Source organism: Antedon bifida, chromosome 1, assembly GCF_963402885.1.
Source record: "Antedon bifida chromosome 1, ecAntBifi1.1, whole genome shotgun sequence".
In the NCBI taxonomy this organism is placed as follows: Eukaryota; Metazoa; Echinodermata; class Crinoidea; order Comatulida; family Antedonidae; genus Antedon; species Antedon bifida.
In genome coordinates, this window is record NC_136226.1 from 19,516,819 (window position 1) to 19,536,634 (window position 19,816).

The following is a 19,816-nucleotide window of genomic DNA, read 5'->3' on the forward strand; positions in this document are numbered from 1 at the left end:
GTTTACAACTTTTTTCGAAATCTTTTATTTTTTATTTTTTTGGAATTTGTCAAAGGGACAATACATCTTTAAGTTTCAATAACAAATGTCTTTTGGTTCTGAATTTAAGATAAATTTTAAAAAATCGTATAATCATGCGTATGTTACGCTGTGCAACTTGGACAGCACCGAAAACATTTATTACGAAATCTTCAGATACAGGTCAATCTTCTGATATAGTTATACAATGTTATGCTGAGAAGATTGGGAGATACACGCACAGCAAAATTCGTGGAAAGAAAGAAGAATAAGAAAAGATAAGAAAAAAAAAAGATCCTGACAATAACAAGGGGTTATAACCAAAAACATTTTCTCCTAGAGAATTTGTTTTCCATATTTCAAATTCAGTTCCATTTGCATCGTATCAGCCCTATTTTTAGTCGCGTGCAACGCGACTCTACAGCTCACTATGTCGGTCGGTTGGTCGGTAAACACTAAGTTTAGCACGCGACTGCAGCCATGTATGTCCTTGTTCCAACAAATGTTCTTACCTCAGCCCCAGTGACCATGGTGGGCCGAGGTCACTAGACTCTTATTTCCGGCCATCGAGCAGCTCTATTTTTCTTACCTCAACACCCCCATAATTGGGGCTGAGGTCCTGGAGATACTAATATAATTTTCTCTTTCCTATTTTTTAAATTATAACTTTAAGTGCCATTTTCGGAACATGGTGGGCTGAGATCCTGGAGGCACTAATAAATATATTAATTATTTCATTTGAAATTAAGTGCCATTTCCAGCCATCGAGCAGCTCTATTTTTCCCAATTTTGCAACCATGATTTGGAATTATTACACACAAAACTAAAAATATAAATTTGTAACGACATGGGATAAAAGTTTTGGCCCACTTTGTGTCAATTTTTTTAATTAGGGCCACATTTTGGGGATTTGGTATTTTTTTTCCCAATCTGGCATTATTTGAGAGACAGGCTACGGCATAATTTAAATTTTATCGCTGGCAACACGAAGTTGGCAAAGAGGTCGTACAAAAAGAGGTTACAGAAGCAGAAACTGTTACCAAGTTTGCAGATATTTGTAAAGGAATCGTAAGTAACCTCAAAATATGTTGATATATAAAGTTAAATGAATACCGTGGAGTAACATTGATTATGCATGGTGTAGCCAAAGACTGTTTTATTATCAAAGATAGCCTAGGCCTAGGCCGGTAACGGGACGATTCGGCCCTGAGACGATTCGGCCCGGGACGATTCGGCCCTGAGACGATTCGGCACACTTACATTTATCGGCTTTGATATGCATTTATAAGCATAAAATAAGCTTTTGTCCCCAAACTTTATTTTCAGAGAGACTATGGGGTAGCACTACTAAGGATAAAGATGCAATAAAGCAAACATTTTTAAAACATTGTCGAAAATAATCATTTTTTAGTTACGCCCTCTGTTGGCCGCTTGGCGAATGCACGAAATAAACAAGGTTTTCGAAGTAATAAATTGAATATAAAATTACGTTTTTTTAGTAATTTATTATATATATTATATCAACTTTGTCAATATCAATAAAATACGGATTGTTAAACACCTTTAAAAACTTGATAAATAAAAAAAAAATGAATATGAATTTGGTCTAAAATGAGACGTTTCGGCCCACAAAGTGGGATGTTTCGGCCCAAAAGTGGGCCGAATCGTCCCACCAAAAGTGGGCCGAATAGTCCCGGGCCGAATCGTCTTAGGGCCGAATCGTCCCTGAACCGCCTAGGCCTACGCTAGTAGGCTAGCCTAGGCCTAGACCTAACGGGAATCCGACCTAACTAGGGTTAGGATAGGTCATAGGCCTACACAATCTTTGTTATTAATAATTTACAAAGATTGTATGCCTAGCGCTCATATCGGGCGCGTCGGGCCTAGCTAATATTAATATATGAGCTGAAATAAGCAGCTAACAAGAACTGCTGTAATATTAATATAGGCCTAGCCTAGGCCTACTAGGCTAGGCCTACTTGCTTACATTTTTTTTTATTGATGAACAAACAAGCAATTAATTTGAATAACAAATTATTTATTCATTTTTTAAGAAACATATTACAAACTACTGTATAAATTTAATACAGTATTTATAAAATATAATATAGGCCTAACAGTAAATATTCAATTTTTAAGGTCTACCACATGACAATAACATAACTTAAAGACCCCTTCACTGCAATTTTGGACGTTTTTTGGAAAATAATACATATATATCACTTTAAAAACATTAAACCATGTCATTCCTTGTCTTAAATGTACGTTTTATGGTAAATTATGATAAAAAGTGAGAAACAATGCACTACCTAAGTAGCTCGCGGCGATCGACCTCTCGTGGACGGTCTTAGGCCTAGCCTAGCTAGGCTGAGTTTTGTAGGCCTAGCTGGTAAACATCGGTAACGTACGAACATCGTACGCTAGCTATATACCTAGCCTGACGTTGTATAGTTGCTGCATTAATTGTCTTTTATTTTTGCCAGACTCCGTTGATACAAATTGGGGAAAACCCGGTATTTTCGCTGAAAAGTTAGGAGTCTTCCATTTGTTTTGGCCTCACGATCGATCGAAAAGTGGGCGAATTATAGGTGAAAAACAAAAATATCAATCCGCGCGCAATGCATTTTGGGATTTATAGCGGGCCGCTATAATTATTAGAATCGACTTATTTTTCACATTTTTAACCGTTTAAAGACGAAAAAACTTATCGCAATAGGACCATGTAGTATTATTTTTACATTAAATATAGTTTGTGATCTTAAATTAGATCTAAAAAACGTAGGGAAGGGGGCTTTAAGAGTATATAGTGTAGGCCTAGGTTTGCATTCAACATAAAACATTGTATTGTAATTCACCTATATGAATCCTCTGAAACATAATATACATATTATATTTGTAATTCAACATTTTAGTCCAGATCCCTATGTCAAAAAAAGTGCCTTCATGTGCAGATCATGGGGAAAGTGTAAACATTGTGTTTTATGAATATTTGAATCATGCTGGTTATAAAAACCCATGTTGTCAAATTTCTAAAATTCATCTTTGACCTCTGACCTCAATTTGAATGTTTTGACCCATTGAAAACAAAATGGTCATATCTTTGCAACGCTTAGATTAAATGAAATAATTTTAGTGTCAAATTATTTAGGAGATGCATATTAATATTCGTTCTAATGGAAAAGTTTGTCCAAAAATGGCTGGAAGTATGATTTTTGGCATTTTTTACCTTTGACCTACATATCATATAACTCCATAACTAACAGTTGGACAAACTTTAAATAGGGAATGTATTGTATTAGCTTCGGTTTCTTTGAAGGAAACCGATTGGTTATTCAATTATACTTATTAGGAAATACTTTTACCATAATAGGAAATGTTGAGCGGTTCTTAAATATTCATGAGAGCTTAAAATAAAGCAGCACTTATTAGCTAGGCGACGCAAAATCGTGGTTTCAGTTTTTAACGATAGGTGGCGCTTCAAAATCGTCAATGTGGAAGTAAGTCGATTTTACACAATTTAACGGTCAAAACGCGAAGTGGCTTTCCCACTGCATACATATATCAAAATGACCGCAATTGTACCGGAGACTACTACTACTACTATAATTCAAAAAGGAGATTTAGTGGGAGAGGGGGTGCGGAGATAGGATGTGGGAGTTGGGGTTGAGAGGATAGTGGACATTTTGCTTAGGCTAGTGGTAGTAGGCCATCAATTTGACTAGAATTGTAGTAGAAAATTGTTAAAGTATTTTAATTATCCATGGGAAGGGGTTTTGACCGGAGCTGTACTGGAAATGTTTTAAACTACATTTGAAAACTGCCACTGAAGAATTATGGGTTGGCAGTGATGGCTAACATAATTTGTACTAGAAACGTCTAAAACACATCACCCAGTATCTAGGGTGTGTTGGGAGGGAGAAGGAAGGGCGGAAATACTGGCGTAATTAAGTATAACATGATTGGGATTGTACTAGGAAAAGTTACTAAATTTGAACTGTCCAGAGGAGGATTGTAGCTGGGATGGTGAGAGGAGAAAGAAGGCTGGGGGCGGCTGCAGTATCAAAATTAGATATTTCAATTTGTATTTTAAAATGCTCTAAAAACATAAAGTGTTTTTTGTTTTAAAACATATTGTAATAACTTATACTGTGCTTCTCTGTGGGCAAATTTTAATGTAAAATCTATGGAAGCAATAAAGGTGTGCTTCAACAATGCCTTACGCCTGCTCCCTAATAAACCTAGGTCATGCAGTGTCCTTCATCCAATCTACATGGTAGATGGATGAAGATTGTTTTAACCATGTGACTATGTGGCGTAGGGTTTTTTTTTTTTTTTTATATATCTATATCTATATCTGCTAACTTTTCTGGTTGTTTTACTTTATCGTTTTGATTTAGCTTTTCGCTGTTTTTTTTGTATCTCCATTGAGATCCAGCACTGATACCAACAGCATTGTCATTTTTTCAGTAATTTGCCTTTGGATCTATATATATATATCCAATCTGCAGACAGTACTGTATATATATATATATTTTTGTTTCCTTTATATTTACAATAATGTAGACATTAATTTGTTCTTGAGTTATGGAGAATTACTTTTTTTTCCCGAAATAAAGGTTGAATGGATGAATGAATTATCAGCCAATATGACACCTATTCATTTATACAGTTTACAACATACCATAGGCCTATCATAGCTATGTATAGAGTTCTGCAGTATGATGTCACAACATAAAAACCAAAAAATGTGTTCAACACTGTTGATAAACTGTATAGATCTGTATTTCTATCAAATTATGTATCTTAGCTTGATTTTTTTTAACTTAAACTGTAGTTGAAGAATAAATACTGATTATTAAAAGCAAATATTTAGTGATCTTTTGAAATTTTAGTTTGTTTTTATTGAAAATTATTAAGTTTTAAAATGACTACTTCAATAACCCTATTCCAAACCATTGGTGACCTTGGAGTCACTCAGGCAGGTTGAATGAATTCATATCTATATCCCTCTCATTTTGAAGCTAAATTTAAATTGAAATTTGTCCTGTGAAGAATTTGTTTTTAAAAAAGAGTGTGAGGTGGAGGTTGGTGAGTATAGCGAGATACTGGTGTTGGGTGTTATATACTGATATTATACTATGACACAAAATAGACAGAATTCAGTACTAACAGTAAAAACATATTATATTCTTATGGTCATATTGGTCTAATCTTTTTCATGTACGTGCCTGTGACGTTTGTTGTATGGATAACTAACTCGTCAAATTGACGAGTTCAAATCTAGGTTTTTATGATTATTCTGTAATTATAGAATGAAAACTTTTATAATTTTCTTTTTGTTTTCTGTAATGTAAGAAAATGCATAGTTTATCTACTTATTGTTTGGTATTGTCCATTAGTCTAAACAGGCTTTTGGCTGCCAAGCGTTCTGTCTAGCTTTTGAAAATATGTACTGTAAATTTGAATAATACTAAAAAATGTCTTCACTAAAAAAAATCTTAAATGTTTTTTTATGTAATTTTTCCAGATCTTTCTATTTCTGGTTTTTTTATTGAGTATATTGCACAATTTTGCGTAAATAGATGCTTTTCCGATCGTGTGGCATTTTTCACAACACTGCTGCTGCAGCTGGCGATCTGTTATCGTCGCCATGTTGTTTTTGACGGGAGAAAAGTATATTAAAACATTCTGGATGTGACCCTATTTATCATGTTAATTTACAGTGTAATAATGTGATTATGAGATTATTACTTAATGTGGCTACACTGGCAAACTTTATGTGACAACAAATTGTGATGTTCTCATACATGACATGGTCATGGACATGATGATGTCATATCACTACCATATTTGGGTATATCATTACCATTTTTGGGCACATCACACTTTTTTGTCAAACTAGTTTGGTAGTGTAGACAGAGCTTAAAATGTAAAATTAACAAGATCTGAGAAAGCCGTGGCTATATTGTTTGTTTGTTTATTATTTTTTGCTCATAATAGTATAAAAAATAAAAAAAGAACATCAAAAAGTCACAAACTTAAATATAACAAAATCAAACCAATATAAAAATACAAGCTAAGACAGTCCGGAGACAACTAAAAAAAAGACGAAACATGAATCAAGAAAAAAGAAAAAAAGCAGGAACAAAAACAAGAGAAAACCTACAGCAAAAGGGACGCAACACCCAAGGTGAAAAAAGAAGAAAAAGACAAAGGACAGGGAACACAGAAAGAAGACAAACAAGAAACGGGTAGGAGCAATGGATAACCCTCTAAACCCGGAGGTTTGTATCCTGAGGAGTCCAGAAAGAAAAAGAAACAATTGGACAGCAAGAAGCGGATAAACAAAAGCCAGAAATAGGCGGAAAAAGTCATATTTAATCAGTTCGCTCTTTGAGGATTTTCTTAATATGCAGCTTGAAAGTGGACTTATGTATTAATTCTTTAATATTCTGAGGCAAACTATTCCAGAAAATTTTGCTATTATAAAAAAATGTAGAAGCAATGCAACTAGATTTTTTTATGAATAATAACAAAATCGTGCATACTACCCCTTGTATAATGGTGATGTCTTTCAGAAACTTTCACAAAGTTTTCACACATATACACAGGGGAGATATCATGCTTTAAATTAAAGATATGATTAAGTTGAAGTAGCTTAATCCTATTTATAATATTTAGATAACCAGCCAGTTTAAAGTCAGAGGCAGAAAGGTGATATCGTGGTCCCTTTCCTAGGACAAATCTTATAACCTTATTTTGGACACATTGGCGTTTAGCGACAGACAATTTAGAAATACCACAATACCAAGAGCAACAGCAATAGTCTATCAGCTATCAGACATAGAGCCAATGCAGATGCCAATAATCTCAAGGCCCAGATAAACTACAGATTTGTTGGCTTTGGTAGTTGCATTACAAATTTTGATAGAAGCATTCTTAGTATACTTCGTTTTAGATTTGGAGCAAAAAATAATAAATTCTGTTTTGCCCATATGAAAGGACAAATTATTCAATAAAGCTAGGTCTAACTAGAGTCTAGGTATGTACCGCCGATGGTGCATGGCCAAACTGGGCTGATAATACTAATAATAGCCTTATACAGCAGTGAAGTTTGTAGGTAGTAAGAAAGTGCAAGGCAAGCGAGGCTAGTCAGAAATTTATGCGAGGCATCGTTTTACCATCATAAAAAAATCCGAGGCATCATTTTATCATTTCCCAAAAGTGCGAGGCATCACCTTTCGCACCCGCCTTGTATTTTAACTCGAAACTTTATCCTGAATACCACACCTTAGAATTAGTACTTTAATGAAGAAAAATCACATAAAAGTAACAATAAATCCTTTAAATTACAGACGTTTTTCTTGCATACTGTTCATGAATTTCCCATCTCAATGTTCAATATTTTGGTTTCTATGGAATGCTTAAAGAGCAAAATTATTAGAGGGCTAAAAACTCTGTGGATCAAGAATTAATGCATTATTTGGTGAAATCACATTCAATTTCATTAGAGAAAAAATGTTACTGTTGATACTGTACATGGTTTCGTTAACTTTTTTAAGAATAAAAAAGAAAAATTCATCATAATATCCTCAGTAGGTTGTCCCAGGTCTAGGCTAGGTAGTGATGTTGATTTAGGATCGATTATTATTCTTTGAGAACAGAACAGTATCAGCAGTAACATATTACACTTACAGCATTTTTATTTTACATGTATTTCACCAATAAATGCATTAGAAATTGAACGCATTCCACTGAGTTTTAGTCCTCTATTATCGTTGCTCTTTTGGCGCTTCATAGAGACAAAAATATTGAACATTGAATAAGTGAAATTCGCGAACAGTGTGCGATAAACATGTCTGTAAAATCATTAATTTAAGGATTTGTTACTTTATATGTGATTCTTCTTCATTAAAGTACTTATGAGGCATACTTCTAAGGTGTGGTATTCACACGATAAAGTTAGTTATCAAATTTGGAGTCAAAATACAAGCGAAGGAATCTAGCGCCAGGTTTATTTAGTATAGACAACAATAATAAAAATCGTTCGTATATACCTAGCCTACTAAAACAGGAATAGTGTATCATTATTAATATTACACCAATTATTATTATATCAAAATTGATTAAATTATTTTCTACATATAGGCCTCTAGGTTAGGGCTAAGCATATTATCTAAAGTTTAATTTTAGGCCTTGTATTACGATTGTCGGACGTAAGTCTTTTTCACGGGTGCAACTCGGCCCTAAACCGTCTCGGCCAAAGTCAAGTCGGCCCCACGTCAAGTCGGCCCAAAGTCAACTCGGCCCCAAGCCAAGTCGGCCTCAAGTGAACTCGGCCTCACGTTATCTCGGCCTCAAACAACTCTGTCTCACGTCAACTCGGCCAAATACTAATCGGTCAACTCGACTACATTAAAGTATGGAACGCAAAAAGTGCTAATAGTTAAAATGGCAGGATTAGTAAGGTTAGGCCTACACATAGGCCTTGACAAAATAAAACAGAAAATTCAATATAAATTATAACACACTCTGTCATTTTTCGTTTAATTGATAAGTAGTATTTATCTATATTAATAGTTGTGATGTACAGTTTCAGTATATGATAGTCCGACCTAGGCTATATATTTTGATACATTACAAGGATGTTCCCAGAATGAATGATAGATATTATTAGATAACAGTAAAATAAAAATGTTTATAAAAAATAATATATTTAAAATTATTTTATTATTTTATCAATTCTCTTCACTTTTTGCGTTCCATACTTTATTGGGGCCGAGTTGACCGATTAGTTTTTGGCCGAGTTGACGTGAGGCCGAGATGACTCGAGGCCAAGTTGACTTGGGGCCGAGTTGACTTGGGGCCGAGTTGATGTGGGGCCGACTTGACTTGGAGCCGACTTGACTAGTGGCCGACTTGACTTTGGCCGAGATGGTTTAGGGCCGAGTTAGATCAAATTCTTTTTCACACGTGCTCTAGAATTCTCTCGAAATTGTTTTCTTTGCGGCATGTTATTTGATCGGAATATCATCAGTTATTGAACTTTTCCTGGCCATCGCTGTTCACTTTATTTGCGAGAGAGGTACACATGTTAATTTCCTAGAGAATAGAATGTCAAAAATGTCTTTGGCACGCCGCTCAGAGAGAAGTCTGTCCGTTGCTGCTGAAACTGACCACGCGCTATAGGTGACCGAATCACACCAAGGCCGAATCCTCTCAGGCCAGAATCGTCCCGCTACCTGCTAAATAGTAAATAGGGATTGTGACAAAATATTATTTTCACTCTGCTATGTTCGAGAGACATGTTAAATTGTAAAGTGCTCGATATGCCAATCAAGCATGCAGTCATTTGATGTGTGTCGCTATAACAATTATTGTTTATCGAAAGTTGAAGACTGTCGTTCAGATTTTAAAATATGGCGCATACCACGGATGCAAACTATAACCACAGACAACTTGTGAACAGTTTGGACACTTTTGTAAAAGTAAAAATTTGACACGATATGACTACTAGTACTAATGAAAACAACCCATGAATACATAGGCATCATATGAATTCAAGCCTAGTTAGCTAGGCTTAGTAGACGGCCTAGCTAGAACTAGCTTAAAAAGCAAGTTAATTAAAGATGTATTGTCCCTTTGACTAATTCCAAAAAAAAGATTTTGAAAAAAGTGGGTCATTTTGAAGTATCATAATACTTATTAACTTTCACCAAAAATTAGTCAAAAAAAAAAATCATTTAACTGAAATACTGTACAGACGTTGTTTTGTTCAAAAAATAACTTTGACTTCCAGTCAAAGTTTTCGATCAAAACATATCTCATAATGCAACGCGCTTGTTTGGCTACTCTGTATGCATTAATCATAAAACTTCCTCGCGATCTGTGTGAAAACACCTTCTCAACCGTGACGAGTTGTAAACAATCCTTAGCATATCATGCATAATGCATACTCGTGGTTTGAAATCTTTGTTTACTTTCGCTCGCGACGATTTTCCAGACGAAATGTTATAAAACTAATTTACCTGTTAATTACGTAAACTTGTTGTATTTGGCTCAAATTTTCGACTTAAAGTGATCAACTTTAATATTACTTTGATATGGCCAATTTAAATTTAGAATATTTTGACCTTCATTTTTTGTGTTTCAAGGGACAATACATCTTAAGATTATGCTGTTGTACAGTGCAAATCGTGATGTTACATGTAAAACATACTGACATTTTTATCTGAAATATTACTTGGGCCTAAACAAATTGCATTTATTGTCTGTATAAAATTGATTCACCATTTTTCGACACTTATAATTTACCAAAGGGGAGAAATTACACAAACGCGTTCACCAAGTGTAACGCATTTTGTGACGTATTGTAAACTAATAACTCCTAAGTTACTGAAAAAGTGTAATGTATTAAAAAACACTATTTTCTGACCGATTTTTTAGAAATGAGTTTTTGGAAAATATTGCCATATTTTCCCTGTTTTTGTTGTGTATCACTTTCAATTTAACATGCTTAAACATAATATAAGCTGAGAAAGTCTGAGTGGAGCTGTACTTTAAATACCACAAACTACTGTACATAATTTAAGTTGAAATTTATCTTCTATAATTGTAGTACATACTCAACATGAATGATTGTAGAGAAGGAGAAGAAATTATAACAGAGGTGATAAAATGTCTTAACAATCAAGAAGATTGTGAAAAACTAAGACTGACTTCACAAATTTGGCAAAAAATGGAAGCTCGAAGACAAGCCCAAGAACAACAGATCAAAGATGATATCAAAGGTATTTTAATTTTTTTTTAAATGTAGTCCTTGATACAGAGTTAAGAGTTGGGCAAAAAATCTGACTAAAAATAATCAGCTAAAAGAATTACCATGCAATTTTATATTCAAGGCCCAACAATTTACTAGTGAACACAAATAATTATATCACTATTTTTTTTAATGCTAAGCTGATATTACTGTAGTGTTGTAGGTGTTATACAGTATACCATTTGAAGAGAAAAACAGAAATATTGAGTAGGTCCTAGGGATTTATTCCTAATATAGTATGCTGATGATGTTTGTTTATTAAAGGAAAAATGAGAAAGTAAATGTGTGTTTGACCTCTAGTTTAATTACCACATCTCTCATTCTCTTTATAAATGACAGAGGTCTGAGTGTGCTATTTGTGTAGAAAACCAAGCTATATATTGCTGCAAACTATCTAGTATTTTTGTATTGCAGAGTTATTAGCATTGAAGGAAGAACGAGAACGTAGCATTGTCGACGAAGAAAGCAATGCAGAATACCAGAAAGAAAAGGCTGGAATTGAATTAGAGATTAAGCAAGTTTCAATGCAGAAATCTGCTGCTGAACAGGGTTTAAAATATCCTTCATGATTTTATTTTAAAAATAGATTGTCCCCCTGAAAAAATATGCCATTTTAATGTCACGTAAAAATTGCATCGGAAAAAATTTTTATTATAAATGTAATTTAAATCAATGGGTTTTTTGTTGAATGTAACCATTTATTTTGTCTTTTTATTGAAAGAAAACCAAAAAAAAAATGTTTTCAATTTTTTTTTAAAAAACAAATTTTCACCAAAAATAGAGTAATTTCTCTGAAATCGTCTGAATTAAAAGTTATAAAATTGTTTAACCCATTGAATGCCGGATGTTTATTGGCCCATTGTTCTGTACTGCCAGTACAGTAGAAAATTCGTTTTACGTACCCTGATTTTACGTTCCCTTGATTTTACGTACGCTTAAAATTACCGATGACGTCATCATTTTCTTACATTGAGGGCGCAATTTTAAAACAAGAAAGCACAAAGCCATGGCTGTGTGAGGAACTCATGTGCATTCCCCTACAGCAGTGACTGTTTTTTGATAGAAAATACTGTACAAGAACATTGATATTTTATTTATACCACTTTATTTAAACTAAATCGCAGATATAACGGTGTGGTGCGAAACTGCAGTAGCGCCCTGTACTTTTCTAGGCCTCTCATCTTGCTAGGCCTGCTAGCCTGGCCTAGATTAGTCTAAGAAGGGCCTAGCTAGCTAAGCTAGTGACCATCTGCATGCTGTAGGCAAACACGGCAGCCTTTTTAGCTACGATCTACGTATTTGGGGGTCAATTTAAGGTCAACCTGGATTTACGAATCCCTTGTTTTACGTACGCCTTTCGGTCCCGTACCGTACGTAAAATGGAGGTTCTACTGTACATTTCAGTGAGGTATTTCCTGCTTGCTAGCTGACCTACTGTACTAGACCTAAGCCTAGATAATTTAAGGAGTCTATGTCCATACTACTGCCTTGGCCTTCATCAATTTCTTTGTACAGTAGGCCTAGCTAGCTAGACCTACATCGTAAAGGATTGCTCTGATTGAATACTGTATGCATTTGTTTTAACTTTGGAATGGTTATACAGTAGTTATGGCTAACATTAGTTTTTATCTATCTATGATCATAACATTTGTTCAATTACACAATCTTAACTTAAATACACATCAGTGCAAGAAGCTGTACAAAAAAAAAGGGAAGAAAAAGAGAATCTAGTCTTACATAAAGAAAAAGTTACAGAGGAAACAACAGAGGTACTGCCAAAAACAAGGTTGGTATTTAATTGTAGCATGTAATTTTAAATTATATGAAAAAACATTTACATTGAAATGAATTGAACATTTTCGGCTAACAACAAATAAATAGAACTTAAACTACATGGTGAAACTATCCCCGCCGGACACCATCCCAGTACTTTTAGAACTTGTTTCGGGGTTGATAAAAAAGTAAATTATTATTATCAATAGATAATTGAGTGCGTAATGTTATGATAATCTCTTGGAAAACAACTCTGGCTATACATTTTTTTTAGCAAGAAGCACATTAATTTAGTTTTTGAATGGATAAAATTGATGCAGTATTTACAGATTTTAGCCCATTGTTGTATACACATTTATTAGGCTGTTGAATGTTTTGTTGGCACCCTCTAACTCTGCATCTTATTCACATAGTATTTCCATTTGACCATTTCAAGCTTAGGCCTATACTGTACCAGGGAGTTGATATACTATCTAGAGTAGATTATTAAAATAATGCAATTTAGGGATTAAGCTAGGTAGATTATTTTCACAATGAATGTACAGTACCATATCTAGGCCTAGTTACTTTGAATCCCAGACTTGGGCGTACTGTAACAAACTACACTCCATTTTTAATTTATTATGGTGCGATAAACAATCGTATCCTAAAATCCTTTTTTTTTGGGGATGAGATTCTATAACAACAATGATGATTGAAAATCATATGTCCATTCCAATCCATGCAACAATCATGCAGTACACCGTGGATATTTCTTCCTCCATGAGCACACACATGTTTTGGCGATTTCATTTGGATTATTCCATTTATGTTAGAGAGCCACATATAACAACATGTATTCTACATTTTTAATAAATAATAATTTATGGGTTTTACTTCTTTCGTTATAAATTTAACATAATATAACTTTGATTTGCATTTATTTAAGTACATTAATACTAATTAAAGCACTTTCAGATTATTACCAGCACATTTCATATGATTCACCACTATTATGGAACAAAAGTAAACAAATAGCAGAGGGGATAGGCAACTAAGACGGAACAGCCACTGTTTTTAAACAAAAAAAACATCTCTACTTCATAAAATGCTTAATACACCACCGATGTTTTCATTCGGGAACTATTCTAATGAACTAAATCATTATAGGGAATTTATTTTATGTACATAGACTGACTGGAAAAATTACCAAAATTGATTTCAAATTAGTTACAGGACAGATGCATGACCTTAGACAATCCCTGCTGTGTGTGTAAACACATTAAACCACAGGGTGCACAACATTTTAGGCACACTGTTATCTCAGAAGTAATTCTTAGGGTGCTAATTTTAGTTGAGTACATAAATCACCGTGTCTATTTATTCCTTCCTGAAATCACCATTTTTTTAACGCTGAAAATTACTGTGTATTCGAGAACCATCTGTGTGCACGACCTAGATGCACAGGTCATCTAGTCTAATCTAATTTGTCAAACTTTTTAATGTTGTATTTAAGTGTTTTAATGATTTTATAATAACGGTATATGATAAGCCAAATTTATATATGAAACTGAATATAAATTTAACTATACCCTTTTAAATAGATTTATTTTAAAATGTATCCATAATTTTATATATCTATGTATCTATGTAACTTGTTGTCTGTTTTTTATGTATCTATGTAAAGCGCCTTCGAGCATGTTTTTTCATGAAAAGGGCGCTGTATAAATGTGGTATATTATTATTATTAAATATGGTACTATACGGAAGTGCAAAACTATACGCAAAATTATTATTTGGCCGTAAATTATTGAAAACCCCTGGCAAAACGCAATAATTATGGACAAATCGACGACCCATATGACAGGTTTTTCCTGAACACAGTGTGTGTTGGCCTCTCATGACGCACCACAAGCAACTAGTTAGTCAGAAATTCACATGCTCAGAAGCATATCTACAAAAAAATATGCTGACATTGTGCATGGTATTGGTATCTGCTGGTTACATTTTACGGTGCAGTCTGTCAATTTACAAATATTCTGTTCCAGCCCTAGACTTCTATAACGTTATATGGATATTTTATACGATGAAATGGGATTTAAATTTAAATTTAGTAAGACATTTAGTATGAAATTAAGTGTGTTGCCCGTTCCACAGTGCCACCACCATTATATAAAAATCAATCAATCTTTTTGCCATATCACGACTAAAAATCAACTCGACCAATATCTAAACCCATTTTTTCATAGTCAAAGATCATTTTAAGACCATTCGCGGAGTGAGATCATATGTGTCAATAACCAGATGTTATTTTATTCAAATTACTGCTACCATAATACTGTTCAACTGTACAAATCAACTTTTCTTTTTCCACCAATATCAAAGATGCCTTAACAAAAAAAAAGTGTTTCTAAATCAAAGATTATTCTACGATTATTCAAAATTTTCAATTTATTGTGTCAATAATCAAGTATGTTTAATTGTGTGCAAATTAGTGCAGCAGTCAATCAACTTTTTACCATGTCTCGACAACTTAACAAATGTTGACAGTTTTCATGGACAAAAATCATTCATGAGATGATTGCAAGTTTGATTGATTGAGTTTTGACAATAAAAATGTGGGTGTTAATATTATGCAAATTAGAGCCATTTAAACCAAATCAATCAATAGATAAATCTTAAATACAATTATTGTTTATCTTTGCACTAATTTACATAAAACGGATACAACTTCTTATTGACAAAAAAAATGTAATGGTCTTAAATAGTTGTTGGCTTTGAAAACATGGTGATCATGTTGTGGCCAATAGAGAAACATTTAAATTTGTATTATGGCATTGCTAATTTGCATAAAAACTTAATTAATTAGACCTATCGATTAAATTAAACCATAATATCTCTGTGATTAAACACATGAATGCTCTTAAGTTTGTTTGTTATCATTGGCAATGGCAAAAGTTTTAAAATTACCTCTAGTATACAAAGAATTGGTCTTAAAATGATCCTTGACCATGAAAACATAGGTCTGGACACCAAATTGGTTAGCCTGTAGTATTGGTAGAGATATGGCAAAAATTTGATTTTTATATAATGGTAACACTAATTTGAACAAAAAGTATACTGTATATGGGACACTCTACACGGATCTTGACATAGAAAATTGTTTTCTATGTATTTTTTTTAGTCTAGTGGCACCAATGAAAACAAATATTTTTCAGGGGTTTTGCAGGGTTTGCATAGTTCAGGCAATTTAATAATAACTTTAATTAACATACCCCTTTTTACAAAATTTTAGTGGCACACTTCGACATGAAGGTGCGTAGAAAATAACAATAATACATGATATTTTGCTTACTATATTACAAAACTACAATTGCTTATTAATATTAGGTAAACATTAACAATACAAATGAGTTATTTCAATTAAAAATACAAAATCAAAATCACACTGTGGTAATTTGAAATTATAAGATTAATTATGAGGTTTTTTTTTTTTTTTTAAAATAAACTGCCCTATTCATTAATTTCTTTTCAGATACATTATCAGCTTATACAAAAATATCTCTAAAATTTGTTGGGAGTATGACTGTGAGCCAGAGGAAATCAAAGGATGTATCCTTACATAGTAACAGACTAATAATTATTTATATAATGCATACAATGTATTTAACCGTAAAAAACGGTAAGGTTTTTATTCAGGTAAATACTAATTATATTTTTGCAATAGTATACTGTACACTGTATATTAATTGTTGTTCTTTTTTAATATATACCATAGTTTTAAAAAGTTACTAGGCATAAAACCACAAATTATAATCAGGAGTAGATAAGAATGTGTTTGTGAATGACGTCACTTGAAAATGTATGGGATTTTCACATTAAGCATAGACATGGTGAATTTGTGCTTAGAGGAACAACCTACTGTACAATAGCCACAAAATCATTATAAAAAGATAAAACAAAATTTACACAAAGTATAGATTTTCCTTAATCCATTTTTCAGATGTATCAACTGCCAAAGATGTTCGTCCATTTTTCCTGGATGCACGTCAAAATTCTTCATTTTTTATCACTAATTATCTATGGGATCTGATAGAGTCAGCATCTTAAATAATCAGTCCTAAAATACAGGAGAGCCCTAAATTGCTCTCCTAATAAATAATTCTGTTTTTTTTTCCGAAGAAAATACGTCAAAAGGGTTATGGCAAGATTTTTGTTAGTCTTAACCTCAACACATCCCAAAAAATATTAGCAACAATAGTGTAATGATGCAAAAAGCTTGATATTTCATTTTATCCTTCTGAGGACTATATCTCATACATTATGAACACATTTTTTGAAAATATATTTAAAAAATATATTGTTACGGACGGGACATTTTTGTTACGGACGGGACATATATTATCATTTAAATCCTAATTATTTCACAAACCATGAACATTTTTGCCAGATATATACTCTATGTTCCTATTGTACATAGTCAAGCATTTTATAACACATATTTTGTTTATCAAATTTCATATACATTTCAAAATTCATAATTGTCCCATCCGCGACATTTTAATAATAGTTTTATGTTTTTTTTTACATTTCAGTTAAAAGTATTGATACCACAATTTGATATTTTGTTTTATCCTTTAAAAAAAAAATGTAATACATTATACACAAATATTTTGAAACTTTTGGTGAAAATATCATATTCAAAAATATATTGATGACATTTTTGTTTAAGGACTGGAAATTTAAATTCTTTTCATTTCATAAAATCATGCATCTTGTTAACATTTTCCCCCATAAATATACTGTAGTTAACTTTTTATTTCACAGTAAGCTCCAATTGTTCATAATCAAGTATTTTATTAAAATTGTTTATTGATTTCATACTTGCATTTCATAATTGAGAATGAGACATTTCGATTGGGTTTTTTCCTCACTCAAGTGTTTATTGAAGTAATGGCTCCAAAATTGTTATTTAATTCTTAATTTTAAATCTTAATTTTCAACTCCTCCTAAGGATATTAAATTGCAAAAGATTTAAACAAGTTTTTTAAAACTTTTTTTTTTTTTTAAACATTACTATCAAAATTTATTGAATGTTACGGATGGGACATTTTTTTTTTTAATGGGATGGCATTATTTTAAGAATGAAGAAAGAAAAGTGTTTTTGTACTGTAGGCTGGTAAGTACTGTACAAAGGTGTTAACTGTCCACAAAAGAACAATACCTAAATCCAAAACAACATGACCAGTATGAATGGGAGTATTGTGTGCGGTCATCACTTTGTAGATATCATTCTTTGTGAATTTGCAAGCAAGAACCATTTATAAATCAGATACTAAATAATTAAGATTGAATTTTAATAGAAGTAGACCTACACTAATATTAAATCAAAGCAAGGATAGTAGAAAATTTCAGATGCAACTTGGATCCACTAACAAATTCAGACGTCAAACGCCAACGCCAATTTTTAAAGATTCGCCTTAAATGTGTTAATATCTTGAAGTCTTGTGTAATATGTCAAGCATAACTTTTAAATTAGTGTAAATAAGTATTTTGATAACATTTAACAATATTGCTTCTCCTTATAACTCTTTGAATAATTAATTTTATAAGTAATATTTCATATTTATGAAATTTAATATTTTCACTTGACATAAACTTTTAAACAGTGAATTATATTTTATTAAATGCCTCGTTATAGTCATCCTAACTCGCAAGTTTGGTGGTATTATTCATGAATTATATTTTGATTTGTAAATAAAAGATTACATTGATGTAAAAAAATTTTTTAATAGCAAAATTATACAATTTTTTAACCTGGACAAAAGTGTCCTGTCCGCGACGTTAGAAATGTAACGAAATATAAATCATATTTATTAATAAATTTGCTGTTAAATTTTTATAATTAACATTCAGTTATCTAAAACAACTATCTGGCAACATAATAATACAAAACAAATTTTAAAAGGAGAAATATTACAATACGTAAACCTTCATAAAAGTCATGTCTATGTCATCTCCATCCGAACGCATACAATTTTCATAATAAAAATGTTTACAGTTTTACTTCTTTTTCTTACAAAATTGGGCTTGTTCGTACTTTGATTGACAAATTGAATAATTCCTGGTCTAGCTTTAACAATGACAATTCCATTCTTAAAACCATTTTAAGTAAGAACTGTTTCCCCCTCAGTATAATTAATGACAATATTTACAGATATCTAAATAATGTTCTCTCTCCTTGCAATGTTGCGTCAGTTGAGTCGATTATTGAACAAAATAAGGTTTTTTATTTTAAATTACCCTACTTACAGTTTGCCAAATGCGCACAACAAAGAATCTATAAAATTACACGTAAATATTGCAAAGGAGTTAATACTAAATTAGCATTCAAATCATTTAAAATTTAATCTTAAGGACCCTGTCCAATATGTTCCGCTCTCGTGTTGTATATAAATTGAAATGTATGGGATGTAATTCCATGTATATTGGTGAAACCAATAGACAGTTATCAATGCGGGTGCGTGAACATTTCAGAGACAAGGCTTCTCACATTTTTCAACATTTGAAGGATTCAGAACGGAGGAAGGCCCTCGCTAATGCTTCACCGATTCTGCAGATTCCGCTTTCAAACTTAAGGTCAAGGAAGCCATGTTGAACCCAGAGATGTGAAAACGCCCACAAATGTGAAAACAACCACAAATGTGAAAACGTATTACCCACAAATGTGAAAACAACCACAAATGTGAAAACGCATCACCCGCAAATGTGAAAACAACCACAAATGTAAAAATGCATTACCCACAAATGTGAAAACAGCGGCCATAAATGTGAAAGCGATCATCGCCCACAAATGTGATAACACCCACAAATGTTAAATAAAGAAGGGAGACTTTTTTGCCCACAAATTAAAAAAAAAAATTCAAATCAAATTTATTGCTAGGCCCAAACAATTTTGATCGAGTTAATGTTAATGTGTTTATATACATTGTATTGAGTTTTTGCAATAATTGTTTATTCACAATATGTCTTTTAGGGTCGTCGTTATAACGCGTTGGATTATTACCATTTGCTGCTCGTGCGCACTATAATTGCATGTTAACTCGTCGGTTTAATGTTAGTAATAGTTCAAGACGATATTTGTTATTTGCTGCGCGCGTGCACGATATGTTATGTACATCTAGTTCCAAGTCGATGTTCGATTTGATGTTTTTTGTGCGCGTACAT

At 32.7% G+C, this 19,816-nt stretch overlaps 2 protein-coding genes across 2 annotated transcripts in view; both read left to right on the forward strand.

The window, feature by feature from the left end:
• The window catches only part of LOC144844575 (tuftelin-interacting protein 11-like), a 120,225-nt gene that overhangs the window by 41,629 nt on the left and 58,780 nt on the right, over positions 1 to 19,816 (forward strand). The gene's annotated exons all lie outside the window — the stretch shown is intronic.
• Positions 975 to 18,299, forward strand: LOC144845140 (kinetochore protein spc24-like). The gene is made up of 6 exons (XM_078702298.1): positions 975 to 1,086; positions 10,637 to 10,808; positions 11,252 to 11,393; positions 12,519 to 12,623; positions 16,125 to 16,201; positions 16,593 to 18,299. Exons 2-6 carry the CDS (start codon positions 10,649 to 10,651, stop codon positions 16,697 to 16,699), a joined length of 591 nt encoding a protein of 196 aa, XP_078558424.1. The 5' UTR covers positions 975 to 1,086; positions 10,637 to 10,648; the 3' UTR covers positions 16,700 to 18,299.